A 27,614-nucleotide genomic window follows, 5' to 3' on the forward strand; every position below is an offset into this window, starting at 1 on the left:
ACCAAAGCAACGGGTGAGTCCTGACCGGCTCTCACAAGCCCGTCTCAGTCCTGTTGCCACTGCCTATGAAGGCTTGATTGGTATTTACCTCCACAGTATTCAGCAGGACCTGGACTGAGAAGCATTTTCCGCGGGTTCTTTATCCCTGGGCCAGAGCAGTTCCGGGAGCCGGAATTCGGCCGCTCCTTGCTCGGTGTATGTTCTGATAGGAGCAGGCTCCAAGAAGTAGTTTCCGCGGGTTATTTAGCACTGAGCCTGAGTAATTTGTCTGCGAGCCGCAGCCTGAAATTACCTGTTCTATGGCTGAATGAGCTGCGATCAGTCGAAAACAGGGATGGTGACGTCAGCTCTCCAAGATGGTGGCCGCTGGCTTCCTCTGTGGTCTGACTGGTGTGGAGAACCGAATTGGACCGCTTCCTTCCCCATCTCAAACCCAGCATTCAGCACTGAGTACAGTGATTGCATAGCTGGCAGAATCCCGCAGAAACTGCAGCGCTGTATCTTTGCGTTGCTATCTCCTCGTTTCCCAGCGCTCGCCGCAGACTCTAGCCGCAGGGCGATTTGCTGAATAAGCAGCGTGACCCTCCGTGCGGACAAATCTCTCGCGTTTGAGCCCCCGTAGCTGATCCTCGTGCAATGGAAATCCTTCCTCTAGGTTTTGGAGCACCCCAGTTTTGCTGGAAATTCCTAACAAGATAGCTTTTAGCCGTTCTAACTCGTCATTCTCCCGCACAGTGACGTGGTACACGGGGGTAATGCTCTCCCTTCGCCGCCATCTTAAAAAAAAAAAAAAACTCGTGCCTCTTTTATAAATTTTAAATTATCTTTGTTCTCCTGACCTCTTCTCCCTTATCTTTCTCCATACTGAGTACATGACCGGGCCAGGCCTGGGTGTGCACCACAAGGTGGGAAGCAAATGTGCCAGGGTGAAAGGACAAATGGCGGAGTGATCCAGGCAGTAAGGTAACAGCCAGAAGGTACCAATTAACAATTCTCCTGCAGGAAGGAGCTATTCCTGGGGTAGGTTGCAGCAACAGGTTGGAGCAGGAACAGTGGGGATGCTTTGGAAAGAGGAGGGGGAAAGGGCAGCTTTTGATTTTCTTTTCAACCAGCACCCACTTTCTTGATGGGACCCAATTATTTTTTATTGATATTGACTATTTTTCTGCCTCCCCCCATTTATGTGCTAATTCCACTTCTCCCACAAACATTTTATCTCTAATTTTGTCCCCTTTCCTTGTTTAATGTACCCAAACCTTTAATTTTTGTAAGGGTCTCTGGAAATTCCTTTTTACCCACCCCAAGGAGAAGCAGTTTACCAATCCTGATACTAGAGTCCTCAAAGCCTAGCTATAAAAAGAAATGCTGCTTTACTCTAATCCACCATCTTCCATCTCTTTCAGCTAATTTTATGAAGAGAGGAGGAAGAAATTTTGCAGAAATCTAGCTAATTGCTTTAGCCATGCTCTGGTCTTGTGTATTGTGGCCTGAACTAAACCCTTTACCATGATGTATATATGAAATCCTGGATAGCCTTGGAAGTTCTTACAGCAAAGGGATGGACATTTGTAGTAATTGTCTACATGTATAGGATTTTCTTGCATTCAAGTGGACCGTTAATAGAAACTTTCAAGTCTGAGTTCAAATAAATGAATAAAGCCATTACAATGATAACTACCACTGAAAAAATGGTGGATTTATGCTTTTAAAAGATTCTTTAATTATGCTTGCTTCTTGATAGTGTTGGCTAGAAGCCTCTGAGTGTAGGTGCTAGGAATGATTGAATTACTCTGTTTACTAGAGGCATTTTAATTTGGAGTGTGGAATGACCTAGAAGTGAAGCAATGCAGAGAAAAGAGATAGGAAAGAAGCGAGAGGATCTTGAAGTAATTGAAGGAGGGTGTGCAGACAATACCTAGAAACTGAGAGTGTTGTGATGGAGGTGAAGAGATTTAAGAAAAGAAGGTCTATTGATGCATTTCAAATATGATGTGTTATATATGATACAACATTTCTTAGGGCTACCTGCAGTTTGATAAACTCTATTACAGTTACAGGGTACTGAGTGGTTGCTTTCATTTAATTTGTTTGATGAGGAAATATAAAAAAAAGTTGTTTTCACTTCTAGATAAGACATGGAATGAAGAGCATATTTAAGGAAGAAGCACAGTATAAAGGTAATGACAGAGTGTAATTTATTCTCATGGGACCTCCGATTAGATCTTAAGGGACTACAAGATCCTTGTTAGCATTATTTGTTGTTGCGTGGGGTTCTTGGCCAATATCCCCATAATGGACAAACATGATGCTATTAGTTAAAATATAGGTAGTGGACCTGGGAAAATTATAATTTCAGCTGAGGTTATATTGTAAATGCTTATATATTTTCTTCTAAGTCCCAGTCATCAAACACCATATGCAACAAAGAGAAAATGCCTCTTTGATTCCAAAAGTATGAGTTCTATAGTACTGGGTGTGGACCCGGGGTACTCTACCCCTGAGCTATAACTCTAACCCTTTATTTTTTAATTAATTGATTAATTTTTCTTAAAATTTGAGACAATGTTTTGCTAAATTGCCCAGGCTGTTCTTAAACTTGTAATCCTCCTGTGTCAGACTTTCAAGTTACCGGAATTACAAGCATGTGCCACTGGCCCTGGCTAAAAGGTGTCAGCTCTATGACTCACCAGGATATAGTTGAAAATCTGGAGTCTTTCCCAGATTAATGGCAGAAAATTTGCCTCCCCATGTCCCCAGATGGGTCATTCTAATGTGCCAAATTATATGCCTGCCCCACCCATTATGTAGATTATAGGGCTAAGATCTACTTGAGGTAGTCACTATAAAACAAAGGAAATTCTGAGAATCCACAGGCCACTTTTTCTGTGCATTTAATTCTTCTCCTCAGTGAATAAAAAGTAAATCCCTCTTGAGTTAGAGTAAGGCAAGTGGCTAGGGTGGTGTTTTCTCAATAATTCACAATAATCCTAGGCAGAGAGCATTAATATCGAGGCAAGTTGTCTATGGATGTGGAAATGGGGTTGGAAAAGGAACTAGATGAAAGCTGTTGAAGTGAGTACATAAGAGTTTGACATATAGCTAATTTAGCAGTGCTGAACAAAATCAAGGAGCAGTTAAAATTAGATAATGTAGATTTGTAATCACCCAGGTGTACTACTAGTTCAGAAATGCTCTGTGGGTGGAAAAAATAGAGTGGTTAAGGAACAAAAATAAAAATAATTCATACCTTAGAGCTGAAATAGTGAAGACTGAATTCTTTGGCTCTGAGTTAGGAGTTCAGAAAAAAAAGATTTTTTGCAGTACTGAGGATTGAAACCAGGGGTACTTTACCACTGAGATGCATCCCAATTTTCCAGCTCACTTTATTTTTTATTTTGAGAAAATGTCTTGCTAAGTGGCTGAGGCTTGCCTCCAACTTGAAATACTCCTTCCTCAGCCTTCTGAGTTGCTGGGATTAGAGGTGTGTGACACTAAGCCAGGCTCAGCAAATGTTTTTTTAATTGACTTGTGAATAGAAGGAACTTATATTATTAAGTGAAGAAAGAGCATAAATGATCATTATTTTCGAAGCATATTGTTTTAGTCAGCTTTTTGTTGCCATGACTAAAAGATCTGAGCAGAACAATTGTAGAGGAGGAAGAGTTTATTTAGGGGCTCACAGTTTCAGAGGTCTCAGTCCATAGACAGCAAGCTTCATTCCTTGGGGCTCCAGGTGAGGTAGAATCTCATGGCAGAAGAATGTGGCAGATGGAAGTGGCTCATATGATGATCAGGCAGCAGAGAGATAGACTATACTATCCTAATACAAAATATATACCCTAAAGGCACAACCTCAGTGGCCCACCTCCTCCAGCTACACCCTATCCTCCTTCAGTTACCACTCAGTTAATCCCATCAGGGGGGTTAATTCACTGATTGGGTTAAGACACTTATAACCCTTATTTCTCCTCTAAACTTTCTGCATTATCTTACACAAGAGCTTTTGGGGGAGCTCACCTCCAAACCATAACACAAATGTTAATATATTGCTATATGACAGTTTGTCTGGATGTAGCCTAACTTAAAATTTGACCTTCTTTAGTTTATCCTTAGAAGAGAAGGAAGAGAAATCTGTGGAATAATCTTCTCTAAACAATTTGATTTTCCTGAATGTTTGGATACTTAGTGTGTATTTAGAAAATGTATTAATTACTGCTTTAGCCTAAAGAATACACGTAAAGTCCCACTGCTCATTTTTAACCAAACATTTCTATTATTTATTGAAAATGAAAAGAAGATTTTGAGTTTGGCATGAACATTTGTGTCAGCTTTTTTTTTTTTTTTTTGCTGCTGTGACTAGAAGGCCTGACAAGAACAATTTTAATTGAGGCTCACAGTTTCAGAGGTCTCAGTTCATAGGCAACCCAAATGTTCAACTGCAAAATGAAAATTTGAACAAGATCTGATTTGTGCAGAAGCCATCGCTACACATTCTCCTCCATATATACTTGTATATAGCTCTTAAAAGTTTAGATTGTTTTATTCCCCCAAATCTTTCTTTAACCCTCCTGCCTTTTGGTAAATCCATACATATTTTACTAAAGTAGAAATTAGTTCAGAGTAGTACATAGTAGGCTCACTGTTTCAGAGGTCTCAGTTCACAGTTAGGAGTTCAATGGCTCCATTCCTTGGAGCTTGAGATGAGGCTGAATATCATAGTAGAAGGGTGCAGAGGAGGGAAGTGGCTCACAAGATGATCAGAAAGGAGGCAGGGGGAGAGAGAGGGAAAAAAAAAACAACCTCTGACTGAGACTCAGACTTTACTCTTCACTTTCCAGGTAGAAAATAGATACCCCAAAGACATATCCCTACCAACCCACCTCCTTCAGCCACATACTGTTTTCAGTTACCACTCAGTTAATTCCTATCAGGGATTAATTCACTGATTGGGTTAAAGTTCTCATAACCCAATCATTTCACTTCTAAACATTCTTGCTTTGTCTCACACATGAGCTTTTGGGTGACACCTCACATTCGAACCATAACAACATTAATTTAGTAAAAATCAGAAAAATAAATACCCTGTATACCCTTAAAATGTACCTTTTGAAATAAGAAATTGAAGAATTTCAATGTTGACCATCAAGAGTTTATAATGAACTTGTCCTCAAGTTCTCAATTTCAACTTTAGATCATATTTGGCAACATGTATGACAATGTCAGTACTCTTGTCTATATAAGATAAAAGTGTGCAATTTACTAACTTACCTTCTGGGGATGGTTATTTCCCTTTTTTGGAAGAATCCTGTAGCAAACATCTTAGGAAAGAGTCTGTGTACTACTCTGAACTAATTACTACTTTTGTAAAATAGGTATAGATTTACCAAAAGGCAGGAGGGTTAAAGAAAGATTTTGGGGAATAAAAGGATCTAAACTTTTAAGAGCTATATACAAGTGCATATGGAGAAGAATGTGTTGTGATGGCTTCTGCACAAATCAGATCTTGTTCAAATTTTCATTTTGCAGTTGAACATTTGTGTTGCCTTAAGAAGTTTATCCCAAACTTTAAATCTTAGCTAATTACATTGATGTGGAGGATTGAATTAGAATAATATATGCTAAATTTGTTCTACTTGATTTTGTTTGGTGGTATTGTTAATCCCTGTCACTTGAGTTTACTGAGGCTTTTTTGTTTTATTTAGAATATACACAATTTAAAACATTTCTATCTATAAAAACTATTTGAACTACTAATGGCTTTTTTAACCATGCATAAATTCATAATACTAAACATTTACCATGTGGAAAACACTGGTCCACTGATTTACCCAGACTTTCCAAATGTTTCTTTATGTGTTATAAAAATCTCACATTGTTAAAATCATCGTTGGTCTCATCAGAGAAAGATTTAAGCACAGGAAAACTTTCAAGCATACAGAGCATTCATGAATTTTTCTCAAAATATAAATGAGTCAGGTCATAACCAAACACTCAAATCAGTTATAGTTCGTTCACTGATTGTTCATTTAAGTTAATATGGAACACAAAAATAAAGTGTATAGTTCAGCTGGCAACTCAGATGCAGAAGCACTTTTACTTAAGGGAAAAAAATCTCATCAGAATTCTGCAGGAAAAAAAATTATCGATTTTTCCCACAGGACAGTACAAAGAGATGTCAAGATTCTATGGGTTAATATTTATTAAGATTAACATGCTTTTTAAATTTGCATGTGTTCACTGACAAATGCAGTAACTGCTAGTATGGTTTGATGCCCTTACCTTATTAATTCATGTTGAAATGCAGAGTTCTAATGTTATTACTTTTGCATGATAAAATTTCAACACAGCCAAAAAAGGCACAATATCTTAATGGTACTGCAGTCTATAAAAATAATATTTTTTCCCTTTATAGTTACTAAGGCATTAAATTACTCAGCAATTTTCTATAGTAAACAATTCATCAGTAGGTGAGTGAATATATGTAAAGATGATCAATTTTTTACAGTAATTAAATTCACAATTTAAGAAATTAATAATATGGTAGCGGTGAGAATACAGAACAGTTTAAACTTAAACCTGTTGAAAGTGTAAATTGTTGTAGTTTGGAAAATAATTGACATAATTGAGGATGCACACACATTATGGCTTAATAACTCCATTTGGGGGCATGTCCTGTAAAAGTTTTATATACATAAAATTAGTTATATAAAACAGATAAACAAACAAAAGAAAAACCAATCCTGGAAAGTGAAAGTCAAATTTCCAACAGATTAGCAAAACAGAAAAAAACCTTAAAAACCCATATGGTATTTACATAGTAATAAAATCTTACATAGCAGTAAAATAAATGAACTGCAGTCATTAAATCTCAGGAACAAAATGTTTAAGACCAACAACAAAAAAGCAAGTTATGGAACTCCCAAGAATCATATCTTGAAATATATTGTGAATACTTTTATTTGTTTCATAATCAATATAAGCAATGCCAAAACCCTAAAATGTTAACATCGGATGAAGTGATAAAATTACATCTTGTTATGTTTTAGATATGAAGTGTCCCCCAAAAGCACATGAGTGAAACAATGCAAGAAGGTTCAGAGAAGCAATGATTTGGTTATGAGAGCCTTAACCCAATCAGTGAACTAATCCCTGAATGGGGATTAACTGAGTGGTGACTGAAGGGAGGGTAGAGTGTGGCTGGAGGAAGTGGGTTCCTGAGGGTGTACCTTTGGTGTTTATATTTGTCCATGGTGAAGGAAGCTCTGTCTCTGCTTCATGGTGCATGTCCTCAGCCACTTTCTTCCAACACCCTCTGCTTTGGTGTGCTGCCTCTTCTTGGGCTCAGAGCAATGGAGTTGGTCATCTATGTAGTGAGACATGTGAAATCACGAACCCCAAATAAACTTTTCCTCTTCTAAAATTGTTCTTGTCAGGTCTTTTGGAAAAGTTAACTAAACACCTCTCCAATTACTGACTCTATATGGTGACAATTCTCTAATAATGTCACATCTCTTTCTCATTTAATTTGAGCTAAAATTAATCCATAAATAATTGGATATAGTAATATCACAAAAGCATAAAAAGATGAATTGAGGCTATTCATCTTTTGTACACTGGCTTTTTGACAGGGGAAAGGGCAAAAGTTTTTTTTTTTTTTTTTTAACAAAGAATCTATAGGAAAATTTCCTTGTAACTTCTTCCTGGAATATATTTTTATAGGTACTGGGATTGGATCCAGTGGTGCTTAGCCCGTAAGCCACAGCCCTAGATCCCCCTTTTTTTATGTTTTGAGACAGCATCTTGCTAAGTCCTTAGGGCCTCAATAAGATTCTAAGGTTGGTCTCGAATTTGTAATCCACCTGCCTTAGCCTATTGAGTCGCTGGGATTAGGTGTAGGTGTGCACCCCTGTACCCGGCACCTGGAATATTCTTTGTCTATAAGTTTCTTTGAATTTATATATCTTAGCTTAAATCTCACTCCCTCTCTTCTTTTTGGTCCTGGTACTTGGAATTGAACCTAGGGTTTCATGCATGCAGTGCCCTATCACTGAGCTATACTCCCAGCCATTTTTATCTCTTTTAGTTTGATATGGGGTCTCCCTAAATTGTTTTGGCTGGCTTTTAACTTGCAATCCTCCTGCTTCAGCCTCCCTGGCAGCTGGGATTAGAAGTGTGTGCCACCACATATGCCCTAAATCTCTTTCTGGGGAGAATTACTATCTTTTCCTTTAATTACCTTATCTTATAAATGAAGGAAAAAATTTTCTATTTCACATGGTTAATTGCTAATGAGATAATGTATATGATAATGTTTAGCAGAGTAGCTAAAACATTTAAGGACTCAATAAATGTTGGGCATTAATGTTATAATTTACTATTATTATTCCACATAATATCTTATATTTAACTCTAAAAAATTTTCCATGGGTATTAATGACCCAATCTATTATTTTTGGCTAATATGTTATCATTTGGACTTTTATCATCTTTATGCCTTATTTTCTTCTTAAAGATGAACAAGATTATTGGATTCCTTTTCCTTAAGTTTTCAATGACCTTTCAATAAAACTGTTTGGGGCTGGAAAAATAAATGGAAAATGGTCACTGATGCATTTATCAGGAACTTACCTACATAATATACCATAGCACAAGAATAAGGTATGATGAGTACCTCTCAGTTGCAAATTGTTTACTACAAGAAAACAAAAGCTTAAAAAATTATGAGCAGTGATAAAAACACTGAAAACACATGTGCCAAGTTTAAAGATAAGGGTATTCGTTATTGACATAAAATATTTTCCTAAATTACATAAACCTACTATACTATGAAAGATATTTTGATTGCTTAGGATACCTATAGTTTATATATTTAAATTCTATACACTGAAAATATTTCCTGTATGCTAGTTTTTAGATTTGATTTAGAGTGACAATTATAACTATATTCTATGATGATTGAAAAAATTCTAAGCTATTGAAAATGAATGTTATTAAAATGCTAAATTATCTCAGAACAGTGCATTTCTACTATTGGCAATAAAGTTTCTATGAATGAATCTTGTGAAATATGCAGTAACATAAAATACTATGTTTCCTCATTCAGAAAGCTTAGGAAAGAGACAAGAGAAAGTCAACAACACCTTGATGATTCTCACAATATAGCTGTCCATGTTCGAAAAGCACGTGGTGGCTCTACTTTATATGGAGAAAAATACACTCCAGAGGTGTTTGCAGAATTTCTAGATATTGTAAGGAAACTGTAAGTATTTTTAATATATTATTTAATTTAGTTAAAGAATTATTTTTAATTGCTTTTTTTAAAAAAAGTTATTTATTTTCAAGTAGCACTAGTGGTTGATTCAGGAGATTTGGAAAGAGTTGAGACTTTTGTTTCAGGATGAACACAATTTTCATGCATTCTGTCTTCACAGTGTTTCACAGATATATTACTAAACTTGTGACTCATCTTAATTTTAAGTTGCAAGCAAAATATGCATTGTAAAATGATGCCATAAAATCAAAATTATGTTTGAGATTTCATTTTCTTTTGGTTACTTGAAGGCTGTTCACAGAATTTAAACTGTCCTACCCAACACAGAGCCTTTAAATAAACTCACTTTTTATTTCCTTAAATTTACTCGAGCACTTTGTGCTATAATTGGGACAAAACTGCTTGGAGAAGGACAAGGAAAGGGGGATGGAGGGAAAAGAGGACGAGAAAGAGAATATGAAATCTGAATAGATGCTTGGTATTAGAAATGATTTTGGATTTATGAATAAAATTAAAGTTGAAAGGATATTGTGAAAACATGTGACATTAGAATTGAAATGAATAATAAAAATAAAACCAAGAGAAAAAGTATCAAAACTAGAATTGTCCCTAAGACAGACCAAGAGTATGGATGAATAATTAAAAATCTGATTTTTTTATTTGTTTTGAATAATGCATTGAGAATCGTATGCTGTTGTACTTTTTTCCCCCCAAATTGTGGATATCTGTTTGAGAAACATGATCAGACCTTTTAGGAAATTGAGAATGGTCATATTTCTCATGCTTTTATCATAATTAAAACATATATAGCAAATGCTATTCACTTTTTAGGAAAGCAGGTATAAATGATTTATAGAGAAAAGGAAATCAACCATCTTCCACCTAGGGGTATAAGTAAATTGTTGTAAAAACAGGATATCCAACCAAAATGTACCCAGTGAATTTTTAAAAAACATTGTGTCTGGTAAAAAGTCACTAAAGCACTGAAAGTTATTAAAGATTTTATTAAACTACAATTTTGACTAATATTGCATTGGATTAAAAATTTTTAGTGGTTAGTAATCTATGGGCACTAAATCATTCACTACTGACTTCATATTATGCTGAGCTGAAATATTTTTAATGTTAGTGATAAGTCTCTTTTTCTAACTATAATTCAGTAGCAATTTCTTGATCATGTAGTCTCTGGTTTGAGATGCAAAAGGAACTCGGCAATAGTGATTCCGAAGCAGCCATGATTCTCCAGTAAGGTGTCAGAGGTAAATCTAGGTTGAGTTGGAATGGAAATTGTAATTGGGTAAGAAGCCTTATACTATCATAGCAAAGGGACTAAAGTGAAAAGGAGGAGTCATGATAGAATGCTTTCCACATCCAGAGGAAAAATAGATCATATGCTACTTTTCTCTAACCTTATGTGGACCTCTACAGGTTCCATTTAAATATTCAAGACAGTTGATGTTGGGTCATTGTCAATTTCCTTTCCCCACTTCCACATTCATTTATGGGAGAATGCAATAGTGATCAGAAGAGGTCACAATAGTACTCCAATCTCTTTATATCAAAAGCTGGTCAGGTAGGTCTCTTTACATGGCAGATCTCATTAATGCCAGTGGGTTGTAAGAGCTACTACATTATAATGGTGGAGTAAATGAGAAAGGAATTCATTTTTCATCAGATGTTAAATGTTCATGCAAAGTTTTAAATTCTGTACGTAAAATTTCTGATTTAATCTGCACATTAATGTTTTGAAATAGTATGATTAATAAAGCGGTAATAAAAGAACAATGTGTGAACTAAATTAATAGTCTGTTTCTTCTTCTAAAGCATGTTTTTTTTCTTTTTTGCTTGACATACTAGTATATTAGTTTTGTATTGTTGCCTAATAAGTTATGATAAACATATTAAACAATATAGTAAAACAATATAGATTTGTTATTTCTCTGAACAAGGTTTATCTGGTCTTCTGTTCAGTGTCTCAAGGGTTCAGCCAAGGTATACACCAGGCTGTGTTAATATCTGGAGCATGAAATTCTCTTCCAGTCTTACATGATTGTCAGCAGAATTCAGTTCCTTGTAGTTGTAGGACTGAAGTCCACACATTTTGTTGGCTTTCAGCGGGGGCATCTGTGCTAAAGAGAATAGCTGGACATGGTGGTGCATGCCTGTAATCCCAGAAACTAGGAAGCCTGAGGCAAGAAAATGGCCATTCCAAGGCTAGCATAGGCAAGTTAGTGAGACCCTGTCTCAAAGTAAAAAATAAAAAGGCGTCTGGTTTGGTGGTGTAGTTCAGTGATAGAATGCCCCTGGGTTCAATCCCTAGTACCCAGTTCCCCCCCCCAAAAAAAATGAAGCAAATCTCTGATTCCAACCCTGCTTCCATTCAAGGAGAGGGAGTTGGGGAGGGGTCTAAAAGATAGTTTAAAACTATCAATTTCTTGGTGTTGATCACATTTACAAAGGGGTTGGATGTTTTATTTACAAAATACAAAAACAATCCAACTAAATTTTGTTGATTGATGGATAAATTGTCAGTTCTGTAGTCCTGTGTTAACATCTGGCTAACTGAACTATGATCAGATTGATAGTATATTTTCTTGGCATAATTTAACAAAATATTAAAGGTAGTCACCTTACACTCTCAACCTTACATTTTGTCATTCTGCTTGAATTTTTAACAACTGGAGATTAATTGTGAATAGAGATGAAAAAGGAAACATCATCACAGACACCACAGAAATTCAGAGAATCATTAGAAACTATTTGAAAATCTATACACCAATAATCTAGAAAACCTAGAAGATATTGACAAATTACTAGAGACATATGATCTATCCAAATTAAGTCACGAGGATATACAAAACTTACTTAGACCAATATCAGGGAAGGAAATTGAAGCATTTATCAAATCCTTTCAAAAAGGAAAAGCCCAGGACCACAAAGATTCTCAGCCAAATTCAAAGATGAACAATCACCAGTCCTCCTCAGATTATTCCACGAAATAGAAAAGGAGGGACCACTGCCAAATCCCTGCAGCTAGTATTAATTATCCTGATACCTAAACCAGACAAAGACACATCAAAGAAAATTTTAGGTCTATATCTCTGATAAACTTAGATGCAAAAATTCTTAATAAAATATTGGCAAACCTTATATAAAAACACATTATAAAGATACTGCACTATGACCAAGTGTATTTCATTACAGAGAAGCAAGGTTGGTTCAACATAGTCAAATCAATAAATGTAATTCACCACATAAATAGTGTTAAGAACAAGAATCACATTTTTCTTCAATATTTGAAGATAAAGTACAAAGCACAGCAGCAATTCATGTTTAAAACATTAGAGAAACTAGGGATAGAAGGAATTTACCTCAGCATTGTAAAGGCTACGGATGACAAATGCAAGGCCAACATGATACTGAAAAGAGAAATACTGAATGAATTTCCTCTAAAAACAGGAAGAAGACAAAGATTCCCATTCCCATCACTTCTATTCAACAATCCTTGAAATGGTAGCCAGAGTAATCAGGCAAGAGAAGGAAATTAAAGGCATAGAAATAGAAAAAAAAAAAAAAGAGGTCAATTATCTTAATTTGCCAATGACCTGAGTCTATATTAAGAAGACTCAAAAAATGCCATATAAAACTTCTAGAACTGACAAATTTAGTAAAGTAGCAGGATACAAGATCAATATACATACATCAATTTTGTTCCTATGCTCCAATAATGGACTGCTTCAAAAGAAATTAGGAAAACTATTCCATTTATAATAACCTAAAAAACTGAAAATTAATCTAATGAAAGATGTGAAGGACTTCTATAATAAAAACCAAAGGGCACTGAAGAAAAAAAATTGAAGAAGACCTTAGAAGAGGGAAGACCTCTCATGTTCTTGGAGAGGCAGAATTAATATTATCAAAATGGTTATACTGCCAAAAGTATTCAATGCAATCCCCATCAAAATACCATTGGTGTTCTTCACAGAAATAGAAAAAAGTACTTATGAAATTTATTTTAAAAGATAATAGACCCAATATTGGGCAAAGAGAATGATGCAGGCTGTGTCAAAATACCAGATGTGAAATTATGTTACATAGCCCAAATAACAGCATGATACTTGCACTAAAACAGATGGGAAGACCAATGGAATAATAAAGAAGACAGGGAGACAAATGCACATGAATACAGTTATCTGATGCTAGACAAATATGCCAGAAACATACATTGGAGAAAAGATAGTGTTTTTAACAAATGGTGCTGAGAAAACTGGATATTAATATGTAGGAGAATCAAGCTGGACCCCTATCTCTCACACTTCATGTAAGTCTCAAAGTAGATTAAAGACCTTAGGAATTAACACCAGAAACTCTGCAACATATAGAAGAAAATATAGTCTCAACACTCCAACATATTGGCACAGAATCAACTTCTTTAATAAGATCCCTAAAGTGAAATACTAAAAGAAATTAGGATAATAGGACCTCTAAAGAAATAACACTAAAAATAAGTTCGATGCCATCAAACTATAAAAATTCTGCACAGTCAAGGAAACAGGATCATGAAGAGAGAGCCTAGAGAATGGCAGAAGATCATTGCCACCTGCTTCTCAAATAGGGCATTAATAACTGGAATACATAAAGAACCCAAAAAACTTAATACCAAAAAAGTAAATAACCTAATTAATGAATGGGCAAAAGAACTAAACAGATGTTTCTCAAAAGAAGAAATACAAATAGCTAACAAATATGTGAAAAAAATGTTCAATATCTCTAACAATGAGGAAAAAACAAATTAAAACCACATTGAGATTTTTATCTCAGTCAGAATGGCAATATCAAGAATACAAATAACAGTGTGTATTGGTGAGGATGTGGGATAAAGGTACACTTATACATTTCTGGCGATACTGCAAATTAGTGCAAACACTCTGGAAGGCAGTATAAAGATTTTTCGAAAAACTAGGGATGGAACCACCACATGACCACTCCTTTCTAAAAGAGAGAAAATCAGCATGCTACGGTGACTTCAGCCACATCAATGTTTATAGCAGCTCAGTTCACAATAGCCAAACTATGGGACCAATCCAAGTGTCCTTCAACAGATGAATGGATAAAGAAAATTTGGTATATATATACACAATACAGTATTAGTAAGCCATAAACATGAATGAAATTATGCTATTTCTTGGCAAATGGACAGAACTGCCCACTATAACTCTAAGTGAAATAAGTCAGAACCAGAAAGTCAAAGGTCAAATGTTTTCTCTGACTAGTAGAAGCTAGCCTTCTAGTTTAGTAAAATATGGGGAGGGGAAAAAGAAAAGAAACTGGAGGTGGGTGGGAATTCCATCAAAATAAAAGACTACTCAGGGGAGTAGAAGAAGGGGTCTGTATGGGGGGAGGAGGAAGGAGGGGAGGATAAGGGAAAAACAGTGGAATGAAACTGAACTTCCCAAATGTACATATACAAATATACTATATTGAAACCATTATGTATATCCACAAGACATTAATTATAGAATGTAAATAAATAGATCTAGGAAGTAGAGGAAAGTAAATGGGGGAGGTTGGAAGGGGAGTGTAAGAGTAAGTACTGGGGACTGAATTGGAGCAACTCATATTCTGTGCACTTATAACTATGTCAAAATGAATCCTAATGTATAACTATTGTGAACCATTATTAAACAATGAAAAAAGAGATTAATTTTGAGTAATAGTAGCTTCAAAAAAGCAAATATCCCTGACACAACTTGGAAACCATTAAGTATTGATAACTTGGTGTGACAGTTCACACACACTGACTACTCCATAACTTCTACTTCAAATCAGTGGCTCTGAGTTTAGTACTGGATGGGAGGTGAGAATAAGTGGTTTTGAAACATTAGCATTATTGTCAAAGACATTAAAAATCATAATGCAGTATACCAAAAAGAAGGATTGGAGTAACTAGAGGCTGCTGTGTAATTGGAAAGTGTGTTGTAGAACAGAGAGTGAAAGAGAAATAGGAGAGGGAGATATGAAGTTTTTGGTTTAAGGTAAATCAGACTGGCAATGTGTTAGGTATGTGTTAGATATTACTTAAGTGTGTTAGGTATTGTTGGACTATAAGCAATCGAAATTGACTCCTTTAATTGAAACCAACAACAAAAACTACAACAAAAAACAAAAGCAAAGGATAGGGAAGCTGTGGAAGAACAATACCAATATGATGAAAATGATAAGGAACTCTAAGGAAATCTTTAATTGTTTTCAAGCTACAACGTTGGAATCAAGTAGGTATCACTACTTTTGATTGGGAAGTATTAGGGTCACACTGTAATTTTAGGGATTGGCAGTTATATTGTCATTGTTTGTTTGTGCACCTGTATCTTGGATAAATGTTAAAGGAGCAGTACACTTTGATGAGTAGTTTTACTCAACTTATATGCAATTTCCAAAGGGATAGCATTTCAAAAGAAAGTATTTCAAAAGGAAGGGAAAAGGAACATAAATAAATAATACTAATACCTGTGAACTAAAGCCTGACTTAGAAATTTAATTTCTTGGTAACTTTGATTGATGTTTTCACCCAGTAATTAAGGAATGTGTCAGATATTTTTGAACTCCTTGGTGTTTCTGGCATTTTCCCCAGCATTGGGACTGCAGGAACATACAATGCCTGTTGTCATTGTGTTAGCTTTTTCTCACTGTGACCAAAATGTCTGTCAAGAACAATTCTGAGGAAGAAAAGTTTATTTTGGCTCATGGTTTCAGAGAGGTTTAGTCCACGGTGGGCTGACTCCATTGTTCTGGACCCAAGACGAGGCAGAATACCATGGCAGAAGGATGCACTGGAAGAGTCATCCTCATGGTGGCCAGGAAGCAGAGGGAACAAGGGGAAGGGGAGCCCCAGAGTATATGAACCCTTCCAGGACATATCCCAAGTGGCTCACCTCCTCTAGCCATGCCTCCCCCTGCCTACAATTACCACAAATCCATTCAAACTGGGATGGACTGATAGGGTTATAGGTCTCATGATCCAATGCTTTCAACTCCAAACATCTCTGCAAAACACAGGAATTTGGGGGGAACACTTTACATCCAAACCATAACCATCATGGAGCCTATAGTCTAATGTAGGAGAAAGAGATAATAGACACCTATGTATTGTTTAAGTTAATGATGAGTGCTAGGAAGAAAAACTAATCCAGAATAGGGGAAAGAGCTTGATAGAAACAATCAGGAAAGTTTTCTCTAAAAAATGGTACCCTCAGATAATTTTACTTAATGGGAGAGCAAGCCTATTGAATATATTGGAGAAGGTCATCCCATGTAGTTCAAAAACAGTGCAAGAGTCCAGGGATGGCAACATAGTTTGCAAATAGGAAAAACAAACAAACAAACAAAAAACAGAATCAGCAAGGAGGCCATGTTTGCAAAAGTGCATGGAGCAAGAGGAGGGTTGGTAGAAAGGAGGCTTCAAAGATTCCCAGAAACAGACTGACACTTAGGGTTGCGTAGGTGTGCTTAGGATTTTAATGTTGGTGTGATGCCATTTTATTATTTACATGACAAAAGGTCATGTGTGCATATGGTCTACTGTGGGTGCCAGGAAGAGACTTGGGATGAACTGTCAGGATGCTTTCAAATTGGTCTAGATGAGAAATGACTGTGGTCTCTATTCTGTATTAGAAAGTTTTTTTTTTTTCAAAATGCATAATTTAATTTTATTTCTTTAAGACTTAAGCATGGTTGAATTTATAGTGTTAGAAGCAAGTCTGATCAATTGATCGCTAACATGATAGAGAATGTGGGCAAATCATCTAATCCTCTCATATGTTTTTATTTGATTGCATTGTCCATAACAATTCTAGCTTTTAAAAAGCTGTTATAAGTACTTTGGTTAAAAAAAAATTGTTTTTTTTTATAAATGACTAATTTCTGAAAAAAATAAGTGAATGTATGTGTGTGTGGAGGGGAATTGTGGAAAGGGTAGGAGAAGTGAGGAACTTATTAATGAGCTGTGAAAAGCAGTTTAAGATCCTCTGAGAAAACTTGGCCCAATTGTTTTTTCTTCTACTTTCTCCAATTAAAGATGTTTCCTTTGAGGGAATGAGGCATCTGAAGATCATTATGTTTCAGCGGAGCGATGATGCAAAGCCACTTCTCAGGAATGACTCAGAGGGAATTGCTCCCTGGAAGAACATCAGGATTTTTGCCTTTTAGATTCAGGCTATTTAAATTCCAAATGCAATATGGTTCTTACACTGCTGTCCTCTGGTGAAATGGCACATAAGATGAGGAATTGCAGTCTCAAACTATATTTAAGGGCTTATGCTGATTAGAGAAAAACACTTTGTGGAGTTCCTAATTCTGTTAGAAGTACAGCATTTGGAGGGAAATTGCACTGCACACAGTGGGGAGTGTGTCCCCTAAAAAAGAGAATCTTTATTGGGAGCTAAAAGGGAACATAGGTAAATAAAGAATGGTGTGAACACTGAGAGTAATTTAGATTTCTGGCAGAAACAGTGATCATTTATGATATAAGAATGGAAACTAAAGGAAGAGAATTATTTGTGTTGAGATGAGCTAGCAAAGGACAAGAATTAAAAGCTGCACTGACAGCTGCATTGATGTTATAGAATATAGCACTGAGTCTTGGTCTGATTGTGGCAGGAAGAGTCAGAGTTATATTTGAGATCTTCATATTGCCTAAGGTCTAGCCTGGGATCAGAACGGATTGGATTACTAACTGGACTATTCTAATTTTTAGTCCTATGATCCTAGGCAACTTTTTACTTCTTGATTTTTTAATTCCCTAATGTATAAAAGGAGCATAATTATGAACCTTATAACTTTATAGTGTCATTACTGTTGTTCATCCCTGATGAAATTAGAAGTATAAAATTCTGTACAAATTACTTTGTCCATCTTATGCCCTGTGTAAATATCAACTGTCCCTTTCCCAAAGAATCCTTCTTATCTTTACCATTTTTTTAATCAAAGACTTTACTATTTATTCTCCATATTTGAGTTATAGAGGGGTTCTTCTAATATCTCAGAATAATAATGTGTCCCAATTGTTTTTCCTTCAATAAGGAATATACAAGTTTCTCTTATTCATGAATAAATGATGTCTATTACTTATTTATCATGCACTTGAATTAGTTTACAAGTTTCCTGAGATACTTTTACTTTCATACTAGAGTTTAACAAAACTGCTATTTTGTTACAGATAAATTAGTATTTAAAAAAACTGTATTTTTGTACCAATGTTTGGAAATAAGCAAATATTTTTATTATATATGTTACAAACTTGTTATTATTTTTTTACTGTATCAATATATTTTAACAGAATAGATGTGGTTACAGTTTGGATGTGAAGTGTCACCCAAAAGCTTATGTGTGAGACAATGCTGATGCCATGGATTTTGATTTTCTCTGTAGATTCATATGAAACAGAATATTAATATTTTTTGACTGTTACAAAATAAGGATAAACTTCTAAGGGTATTTTTTAAAGTGGAAAATGTAAGCCAAATAATTATTAAAAGAACAGGAAATATTATATCCTATAGTTATAAAAATACAGAAATATGATTAGAATGCTGTATTTTATAGAAGAGATAATAATGAAGAAAAATATAAATATGAAAAAAGGTTCAATATTATTAATAGCCAAGGACAAATTAAAATCATAAAACAAATTATAACTATAGAATTATAATGAAATATCAAGACTGAAATAGCCATCAAGTTAAAAAAACTAAAATGTGAAATATAAAATTTTGGATATTATACTATGGAAGAACTTATACACTGATTTGGGCAGTATAAACTGATATAATCATATTAAAAAACATCATCTAGTAGAATATGAATTCTTTTCACATTTTAAAAAAATTAATGTTATTTTAATTTGGCCAACGATAACTCTACAGTGGGGTACATACAAAGTATATTTGGATACTTGAGACATGCAGAATTATCCCACTGCACTGATGTATGTGATAAAAATATTTAAAATTTGTTCTAGGAATTTTGAAATAGATATTACATTTTTAACTGTAGTCATGATTATTTGCAATAGATCACCAGAACTTATTCACTATGTGTAATTGGAAGTTTGTACTTTGTGATCGCTATCTCCTCTTTCCTCATCCATTCCTATACCCCTCTTTCAGCTTCTGGGAATCACCATTCTAGTCTCCTCTTCTTTGGTTTCAATGTTATGGATCTCTCTCATGTGAGATCATGTGGTATTTGTCTTCCTGGCTTATTTTTACTTAATGTCCTCTGTATGCATCCATATTGTCACAAATGACTGAACTTCCTTTTTTAAAAAAGGCTGAACCCTCTTTCATTGTGTATACGCACCTTAAAAAATTCATTTATGCATTATTGGGCACTTTGGTTGTTTTCACATCTTGGCCTTAATGTGAAGCAGTGAACATGGGAGGGTGATGTCTCTTTGACATACCAATTTCAATTCCTTTGGATTATATACTCAGAGGTAGAATTGCTGGAAGATGTAGTACTTCTACATTTTCTTTTTCTTTCTTTCTTTGGTGGTGCTGGGGATTGAACCCAGGTCTTGTGCATGCTAGGCAACACTCTACTAACTGAGCTATATCCCCAGTCCATACTCCTACTTTTGTTAAGGACACTCCAAAGTGTTTTCCATAAAGGCTATACTAATTTATATTCTTACCAACTGTATAAAAGGGTTCCCTTTTCTCATATCCTTGCCAACAGTTACTACATTCTATCTCTGAGAATAACCATTCTAACAGGTGTGTCCATGATTTTAATTTGCATTTCCCTATTGATTAATAATAATTAATAATCCTATTGATTAGCAATGCTGAGCATTTAGTAGGCTATTTATAATATGTTTGTCATGATTTACATTCTGTTGCTGTAACAAAGTACCTGAGATCTGGATAATTTGCAAAGAAAAGTGGTTTATTTAGTTCACAATTTTGGATGCCAAGATTTGGCCACATCCAATGAAGGTTTCATCCATGCTTTGTTACAATATGGTTCACAGAATCATATTAGGAGGGCATGAGAAAGTGGTTTGTGGCATGTGCAAAAGGACCTAATACAGCAGCCGGTTTACTTTTTAACTACCTGCTCTTGTGTTAATTAATCCAGTCCCATGAAATCTAATCCATTCCCTGGAGATAATCACTAATCCCTTCTAAGGGTGGTGACCCCCTACCTAATTACCTACCAATAAGCCCCACCTTTTAGAGGTTTTACAGTCTTTGATGTTCTAAAAGCAAACATAGGACGAGGTAGTAGATGCTCTGAAAAGCGTGTTTGAAAACATTTTTTTGTCTCCAATTTACAGTGAAAAATGTCCATGTATTTTATTTTAAATTTGATTTATAAATTATTATTGATTTGATATTTCTAATAAATAAGTATAATTTTGTTTATAAAAGACATGATGTGTATTTTAATATCATTTTTTAAAATTCTACTCCTCAAAGTAGCAAGTGAATGTTTTTTTCTAGGAAAAAGGTATAATCCAGTTCAATCCCCAGCACCACACACAAAAAAAGTGTAATCCATAGTATAGTCCAAGCATATTTTGAAGTTGAGTAATACAGTGAACATTTCAAATAATCATGTTATATAATTTTTTAATGCTAAGATTATGTCTTCAAATTAATTCAAGTTTCGAATCAATTGGTGAGCTATTAATTTACAAAATCAAATTAACTTTCAGGTCTTGTTTTCTCTTTGTGGTCTCTTTTATTAATCACTGAAGAACAGCATATTTGTAATCTTCTAATTATTTTTTATATGGGCAATGCATGTTTTTCTAAGTGTAAATAAGAAAATGTGTGAATGCTACAACAAAAAATACTGAGTAAATAATTCCAAATGATTTACTTTATCAGAAATGTTTCTTAATAGACATTTTCAGACAAATTAATTCTTCAGTACTGAACACAGATATTTACTTAGAGGTGACCTGTTATACTTTACTAAACAAAAGCTTTTGTTTCTATACTTTTGTTTCTGAATTGATAATTTGTATCTTTTTTATCTTGATGAGTCCAGCTGGAGGGTTAATAATTTTTTAGAACCAGAAGTTTCTGTTGTTTGAAATATATTTATTAGGTTATTTGAGGTTATGGTGGTGAAACGAAGAAGGTATATTACAATTTCATGGAAATGACAGTGTCATCAAAGAGTTAGACTATAAGCAAGTTAAAATGTCAATATGTAATTAATACTTTTGCTAAATGCTATGCATGGGAATAAGCAGGGTACCTTGATGGAGAATAACACTGGGAGTAGAGAAGAGGGACTGTGTGCTACACATGGAAGTCAGGACCGAGGCTTTCAGAGGCTGTAATAATTAAGCTGAAATCTGAAGGCTGGGGGCAAAGAATCCTCCTGTGAACAATAAAACAAAGGATGTTCTGGACAGAATGAGCACCTCCAGTGGTATCTTGAGAGGAGAATGCTTTGAGGAGAGTCCATAACATTGAGAAGCCAGGTAGAGCTTGGTGTTGATGCAGGTGGAACAAAACAGGTTTGAAGAGCTTGGCAGGGTTTGGATCCAGTAGTGATTTGTGAACCATTGAAGGGAACAATTCTTGACATAATGGGTAGGGGAAAACCACAAATATAAATATAAACTTATGAAAACATCAGGGTAAATTCTATACTAGTGGAGGCATAAATGATAAATCAGGGGTCAGCATGCTTTTACTTTAAACATCAAGACATTAAATTTGTTCATTCCAGCTACTCAACTCTGCATTATATTGTAGAAACAACCATAGTAAGTGAATAAATGAGTGAGGCTATTACATAAAATCTAGTTATAAAAACAGACAATGGGTCTGGACTTGGCTTTGAGGCCATAGTTTTCTGACACTGGACATACACCAAGAGTTTTTAACTCTGATTCTGAATCGGGGTTGGGTGGGGGGAATCACAGAGTCGAAAATTCAGATGGAATTTTGAAGTATGAGAACTAATTAGTTACAAAAAATCAAGAGGATTTCTGTACAAGGAACAGAAAAGCACAGGGACACATATGGGCATAAACTTTTGCTGGAGGGACACAAAATAGGGCATACTGGACAGCATGTGTGCAGTACTGCTTGCATGTGGGGTGCAGAGATACAGTGGAAAGTTCAAACAAGATACTGGGGAGGTGGGAGGTCTGTAATGTGCTAAGGTGTCTGAGTTAACTGAAGGCAGGTTCTTAAATTGTTTCATTACCATGTTTAGGTGCTAATGTGCTAAATGATATTTGTGTAAAAGATGGAGAAGGACAAAAGTAGAAGTCTTTAAAAAAAAAAACATACAAACAAACAAACACTCAAAGGCTTCCTATTTCTTACCAAATAAATCTATTGCTATTAAGGCCCTCTACCTAATCTCCACTCATAATTCCAGACTAATTTTATTTGCTCTCATTTCCTCAAGGAGGAAGTTTAGCTTTCTGACTGATTCCCACCTTGTATTTTGGCTTCTATTATCTAAAGAATCAACTCTCCATTTTTTTTGTTGTTGTTGTTTTTAAATTCAGGATGCATTTCTAGATGTTTCCTAAGGATATTTCTTCCCACTCCACCTCTTTTATTGACGGTAACTCATATTTTGGCAACTAGTTACACAAGATCTCATTTTTGATTCTGTTGTGTTTCTTTCTTACATCTCACTAGGATTATAAACTCCTTTTGCAGAGAAATTATGGCTTTCCTACAGAGTGTTTGTCTTAACGCCGACAATGCTCCAAAGTACAATAAACACATTGATTAATTGATACAAATATCAATAACATTGAAAACTCTACCTGAGCCCAAGCTAATGTAAAAACTAGTTTCTAAACCTGATAAATGTTTTCTAAAGCATTCTTCACATTGCTGTTTAATATTTATGCATGAATTATTTGTACCTTAAAACATTATAGTAGTTGAATGTTTAGAAATTTTATGCCTTCTTTTTTCAGTTTTTTAAAGCTGACATTTTCCATCTTTTGGGAGGAAAGAAGTATTCTGTTTTAAATAAAGAGTTATGCAACTGTACTGGAAGAGGTTAATAAGCAGAATAGGGAATGTCAGACAGTGAAAGCACAAGGAGCTTAGAATTTAAACAAGGATAGATTCTGTTACTCTGTTGGGGCTGCTAGAACAAGATGACATAGAGTGGGGGAACTTATGAACCAAATAAATTAAGTTTTGCAGGTTTGAATCCTGGGAAGCCTGGGATCCAGGAACTAGAAAATTTGGTTCAGTTAAGACTCAATTCATGGTTTGTGGATGGCACCTTCTCACTGTATTTTCACATGATAGAAGGAGCTAGGCAGCTTCCTGGGGCTTCTTTAATAAGAAGCTCATCATCCTCTGAAGGCCCAACTTCTAATATAACCTTAGAAATTAGGTTTCAACATATGAAGTTCTGGGGAACACAAATATTCAAACCACAGTAAAATCATAGCTGAAATATCCTAAGACTGTTTCCTTCAACATGGAGTATATAACGTAATGAACCAGGAAAACTTTGGGGATTAAAATTTCATATTTAGAGGAGATTATTTGCCTTACACAGATAATGTTGTGAGAATTCCTTGCAGAAAACACACTCTAAGTTAAAATGATGCAAGTAATACATTGGAGCCTCTCGGGCATCGCTGCTCTTTTTATCTTGCTCTTCAGTCTTCCAGGCAATACACCAAGAAAGTGCAAATTATCTCTCTGTCATTGCCTGGGAAAATGTGATTAGGTCATGATCAGTCTCTCAATGCTCACAGTCCTTTACTTGGGTATTACAAACTTTTAGTCCACCTTGAAAAAGATTAAGCCATGAGTCACCAGTGGGGCCTCATTTCTGTGGAAAACAGGGTCAGAGAAGTATCACTTCTGAGAATATTTTCCGATTTGTCATTGAATGAGGCCGGTAAAGGTATGGGGTAGTCACAGATTTAGACCACCTGTCCCCAGGCCCAACTCTGTAGGACTTGTGTGCACTAATGGAAATAGAAAGTGCCTTCTAATCTGGCTGACATTGCCATAGCCTCGAGGTCCCTAAAGAATCACAACTGGGAAGGTTGAACAGTTTTGTCCCAGGTTACTTCACTTCCTGTGTCACAGTTTCCCCTCAGACCCAGGGGTGACCAATTTTCTGGTAAGTCCTAATCTTTTGGGTGGTAAGTTTGTGTTTACCTTACCATGTGGCTCCCCACTTCCACCAGCTCTTGCCATTAATGGCATCTTAGGAGAAAACTTGGATAATAGAGTTTGTTGTTCCTTGTTAAACACATACTTCGCCTTCAAATGCAGAGGAGGAGTCCAGAGTATACCCGAGATTCACAAAAACAAAGGCAAACATATTCCATAAAATACAGAATAGATACAGTGGATTCGTGTTATTTTGGATGATCAGTGTAGCTGTTATTTGGTTATGAGCTGTGTAGTTGCTGCTGATACTGACCACTGTGCCTAGGGGAAATACAGAAACAGGTCCTCCGTGAGCTTCCACCCAATCAATACCTAACCTTGTCTTAGGTATGCTTTTGTTTAGAGATATTTTATTGCATAGATATCATTGGATTCATGAACATTGAGATCACAGCCAGCAGTACTAGAATTTGAGTTTGAATGAAGCTGATAGTGTATAACATGTATTTTCAAGTTTCATGTGCTCAGGAACACTAGATAGCACTTCAACACTTTGCTTGGGGGGCATTTTACACAATGAAATTTCATCAACAAAAAGCACAAACATGCAAAACACATGGTGCTAAATAAACTGTGAAAGGACATTTGTTTATAGCATGAGAGCCGAAGAGAAGGTAGAGCTTTGCTTTCTCAACATTAGATGAAGTCCTGAGCATTGGGTAACTCAAGGTTTTTGCCGTTCTGCACAATGCGCTGATCACTGTGAGAATATCTGGAGTATTGATTTTGAGGTTACTAATAAATGTTAGTGAGTAGATGAATTAATAAGTATTACATCTATAAATTATTAGGGTCAAGAGTATATTACTGACACAATTGCTTGATATATTTTTTAAACAATCTATATACTTTGAACAAATTGGAAGTGTGAATTTTTATAACTACCCAGGGCTGAAACACATCAATCAGAGTGAGACTATCACTCAGTTTTTATGCCATTTCACCCATATTTTACAGCAAGTTAGATTTATATCTATGAATGAGTCTTATCTTCACCTCGACCCTCAAAGCTTTCCACAATCCATCTCTATGTAACTGTTTCTGATTGGAATATGATTTGATAAATCTGCTATAAAATGTAAAACATCTTTTCCAGCCATCCCTGTCACATATGTCCATTATCTGAGTGGACCTCAGCCATTTTAAATCATAAAATCCATTTTATTTCAATACTAAAGTGTACTTGCTGTTAATCAGCGCGCTGATCGAGAATTAAGTCAGCTTTTGGAAGAGTGGCTGAGGGGTGGGAAGGGTGACGTACTAGGCTTGTTTTCACTTTTTTCCACTAGCTTTTTTGCCTGTTCCCTTTTATCTGATAGCCAAGGTTACCCCCATGTCAGGGTCAGAGGGAAAGTGGAGTAGAGAAAAGGCAATCCTGGGTGACCTAGACTTGTTTTCTGGTTGTGGCAACATCTTATTCTCCTTATTCTTTCCTGGGTTTTGTGAGTTTTTCAGATATTTCTCTATGGGAACACTTTCTATGTGGTTATAAAAATGTGAACAATTCTTCTGCTAGTTATTATTGCTTCAAAGCCTAAGTTAAACTTCTCCTTCCTTGCCCCTCTACCTGGTCTCCCAGTTGTTGGCTGATTTCCTCCTTAGGATTTGTTCACTCTAATAAATATATATATATATATATATAAAATATATATAAAAATATATATATATATGTTTTATATACACACACACATATGTCCATATGATATATATTATATAAAATATATTTTATACAAATGTATAAAATATATATATATATAAATATATAGAATGTCTTTTTATATAAAAACATTTTATAATATATATTATAAAATATATAAACATATTATTTATGTATATATAAATATATATACAAAAGACACCTAAGATATATACATTTATATATTTTACTTCAAAGGCCAGTTTCTTCCCTGAATCATTCTTTTTATTGTCCTGTCCCTCTTGCCTTTAACACATATTAGACACTAATTTCTTATTTTTTCACACCTCAGAGGATACATATAACACTACATGGTGGAATTTTTTAAGTTCTTTTCTCTTGGCTTCTGATCAAAGTGAATATTCCCTTCCATTCCAAATGGTGGAGAGAAAGCTGAAGATACTCCAGTGATGCTCATTAAAACATCATTCCTTTATTAACTGCCCACGGAACCTTAGCCCACAGGGTAGAACCAGAAGCATAATTACTTAGTGTCCTACCAGAATTGCAAAGTCTATAACCTAGTTTTGCAATATGGCCCTTATTATTTTCTTGGCCATAGGCTAAATTTTATCAATTTTCTTTTTCATTTTGTTTTTCAGGAAAAGGCCATGAGTGCTGTATTCATCAAATACTCTAAATTCTTAATTTTTCATTCTTCACAAGGGTACTATAGTTGGCTACTATGTGGTCTCTGGAGCCAGACAACCTCGATTCAAATGGGACTTTGAGCAAAAGATATAATCTCATTATACCCTGGTTTTCTATAGGTAAAGTTGGGTGAAAAATAAGATCTGCATTTTGTTGTTGTGAAGAGAAATTAACAAAGAGAAATTAAGCATGAGCAGATTTGGTAGACTGTAGATGTGAAATATTAGGTATTATGCTTGAGAATGTATCTTGGTTACTTGTATTATTTGAATAACGTCTTGTCTGTATCAAAGTGATTCATGGATTTCTCTTTCATTCTATTTTTTTGTTTTACTTTTTAAAAAATTTGTTCTTTTTAGATATACATGATAGTAGAGTACATTTTGGCAAATTATACATACATGCAGTATAACTTCTTCTAATTAGGATCCTACTCTTGTGGTTGTAGATGATGTAAAGTTACCCTGGACGTGGATACATATACAATGATAGGAAAGTTATGTTGGATTAATTCTATTGTCTTTCCTATCCCCCAACTTCATTTCCCTTTGTCTAATCCAATGGATTTCTATTCATACCCTCTCCACCCTCCCTTGTTATGGGTTAGCATCTACATATCAGAGAGAACATTCAGCTTTGGGTTTTGGGGGCTGGCTTATTTCACTCAGTTTGATATTCTCAGTTCCATCCATTTACCAGCAATGCCACAATTTCCTTCTGCTTTATGGATGAATAATATTCTATTGTGTATATATATCACATTTTATTTATCCATTCATCTATTGAAGGGCACCTAAATTGATTC

General features: G+C 35.2%; 1 protein-coding gene across 1 annotated transcript in view; it reads left to right on the top strand.

The window, feature by feature from the left end:
• Cnbd1 (cyclic nucleotide binding domain containing 1) overlaps positions 1-27,614 on the top strand; it is a 327,970-nt gene that overhangs the window by 63,856 nt on the left and 236,500 nt on the right. Inside the window, exon 4 of the mRNA XM_015485728.2 lies at positions 9,104-9,259. Within this exon, the coding sequence (XP_015341214.1) occupies positions 9,104-9,259 (156 nt within the window). The remainder of the gene's footprint in view (positions 1-9,103; positions 9,260-27,614) is intronic.

Source organism: Marmota marmota, unplaced genomic scaffold, assembly GCF_001458135.2.
Source record: "Marmota marmota marmota unplaced genomic scaffold, marMar, whole genome shotgun sequence".
Lineage (NCBI taxonomy): Eukaryota > Metazoa > Chordata > Mammalia > Rodentia > Sciuridae > Marmota > Marmota marmota.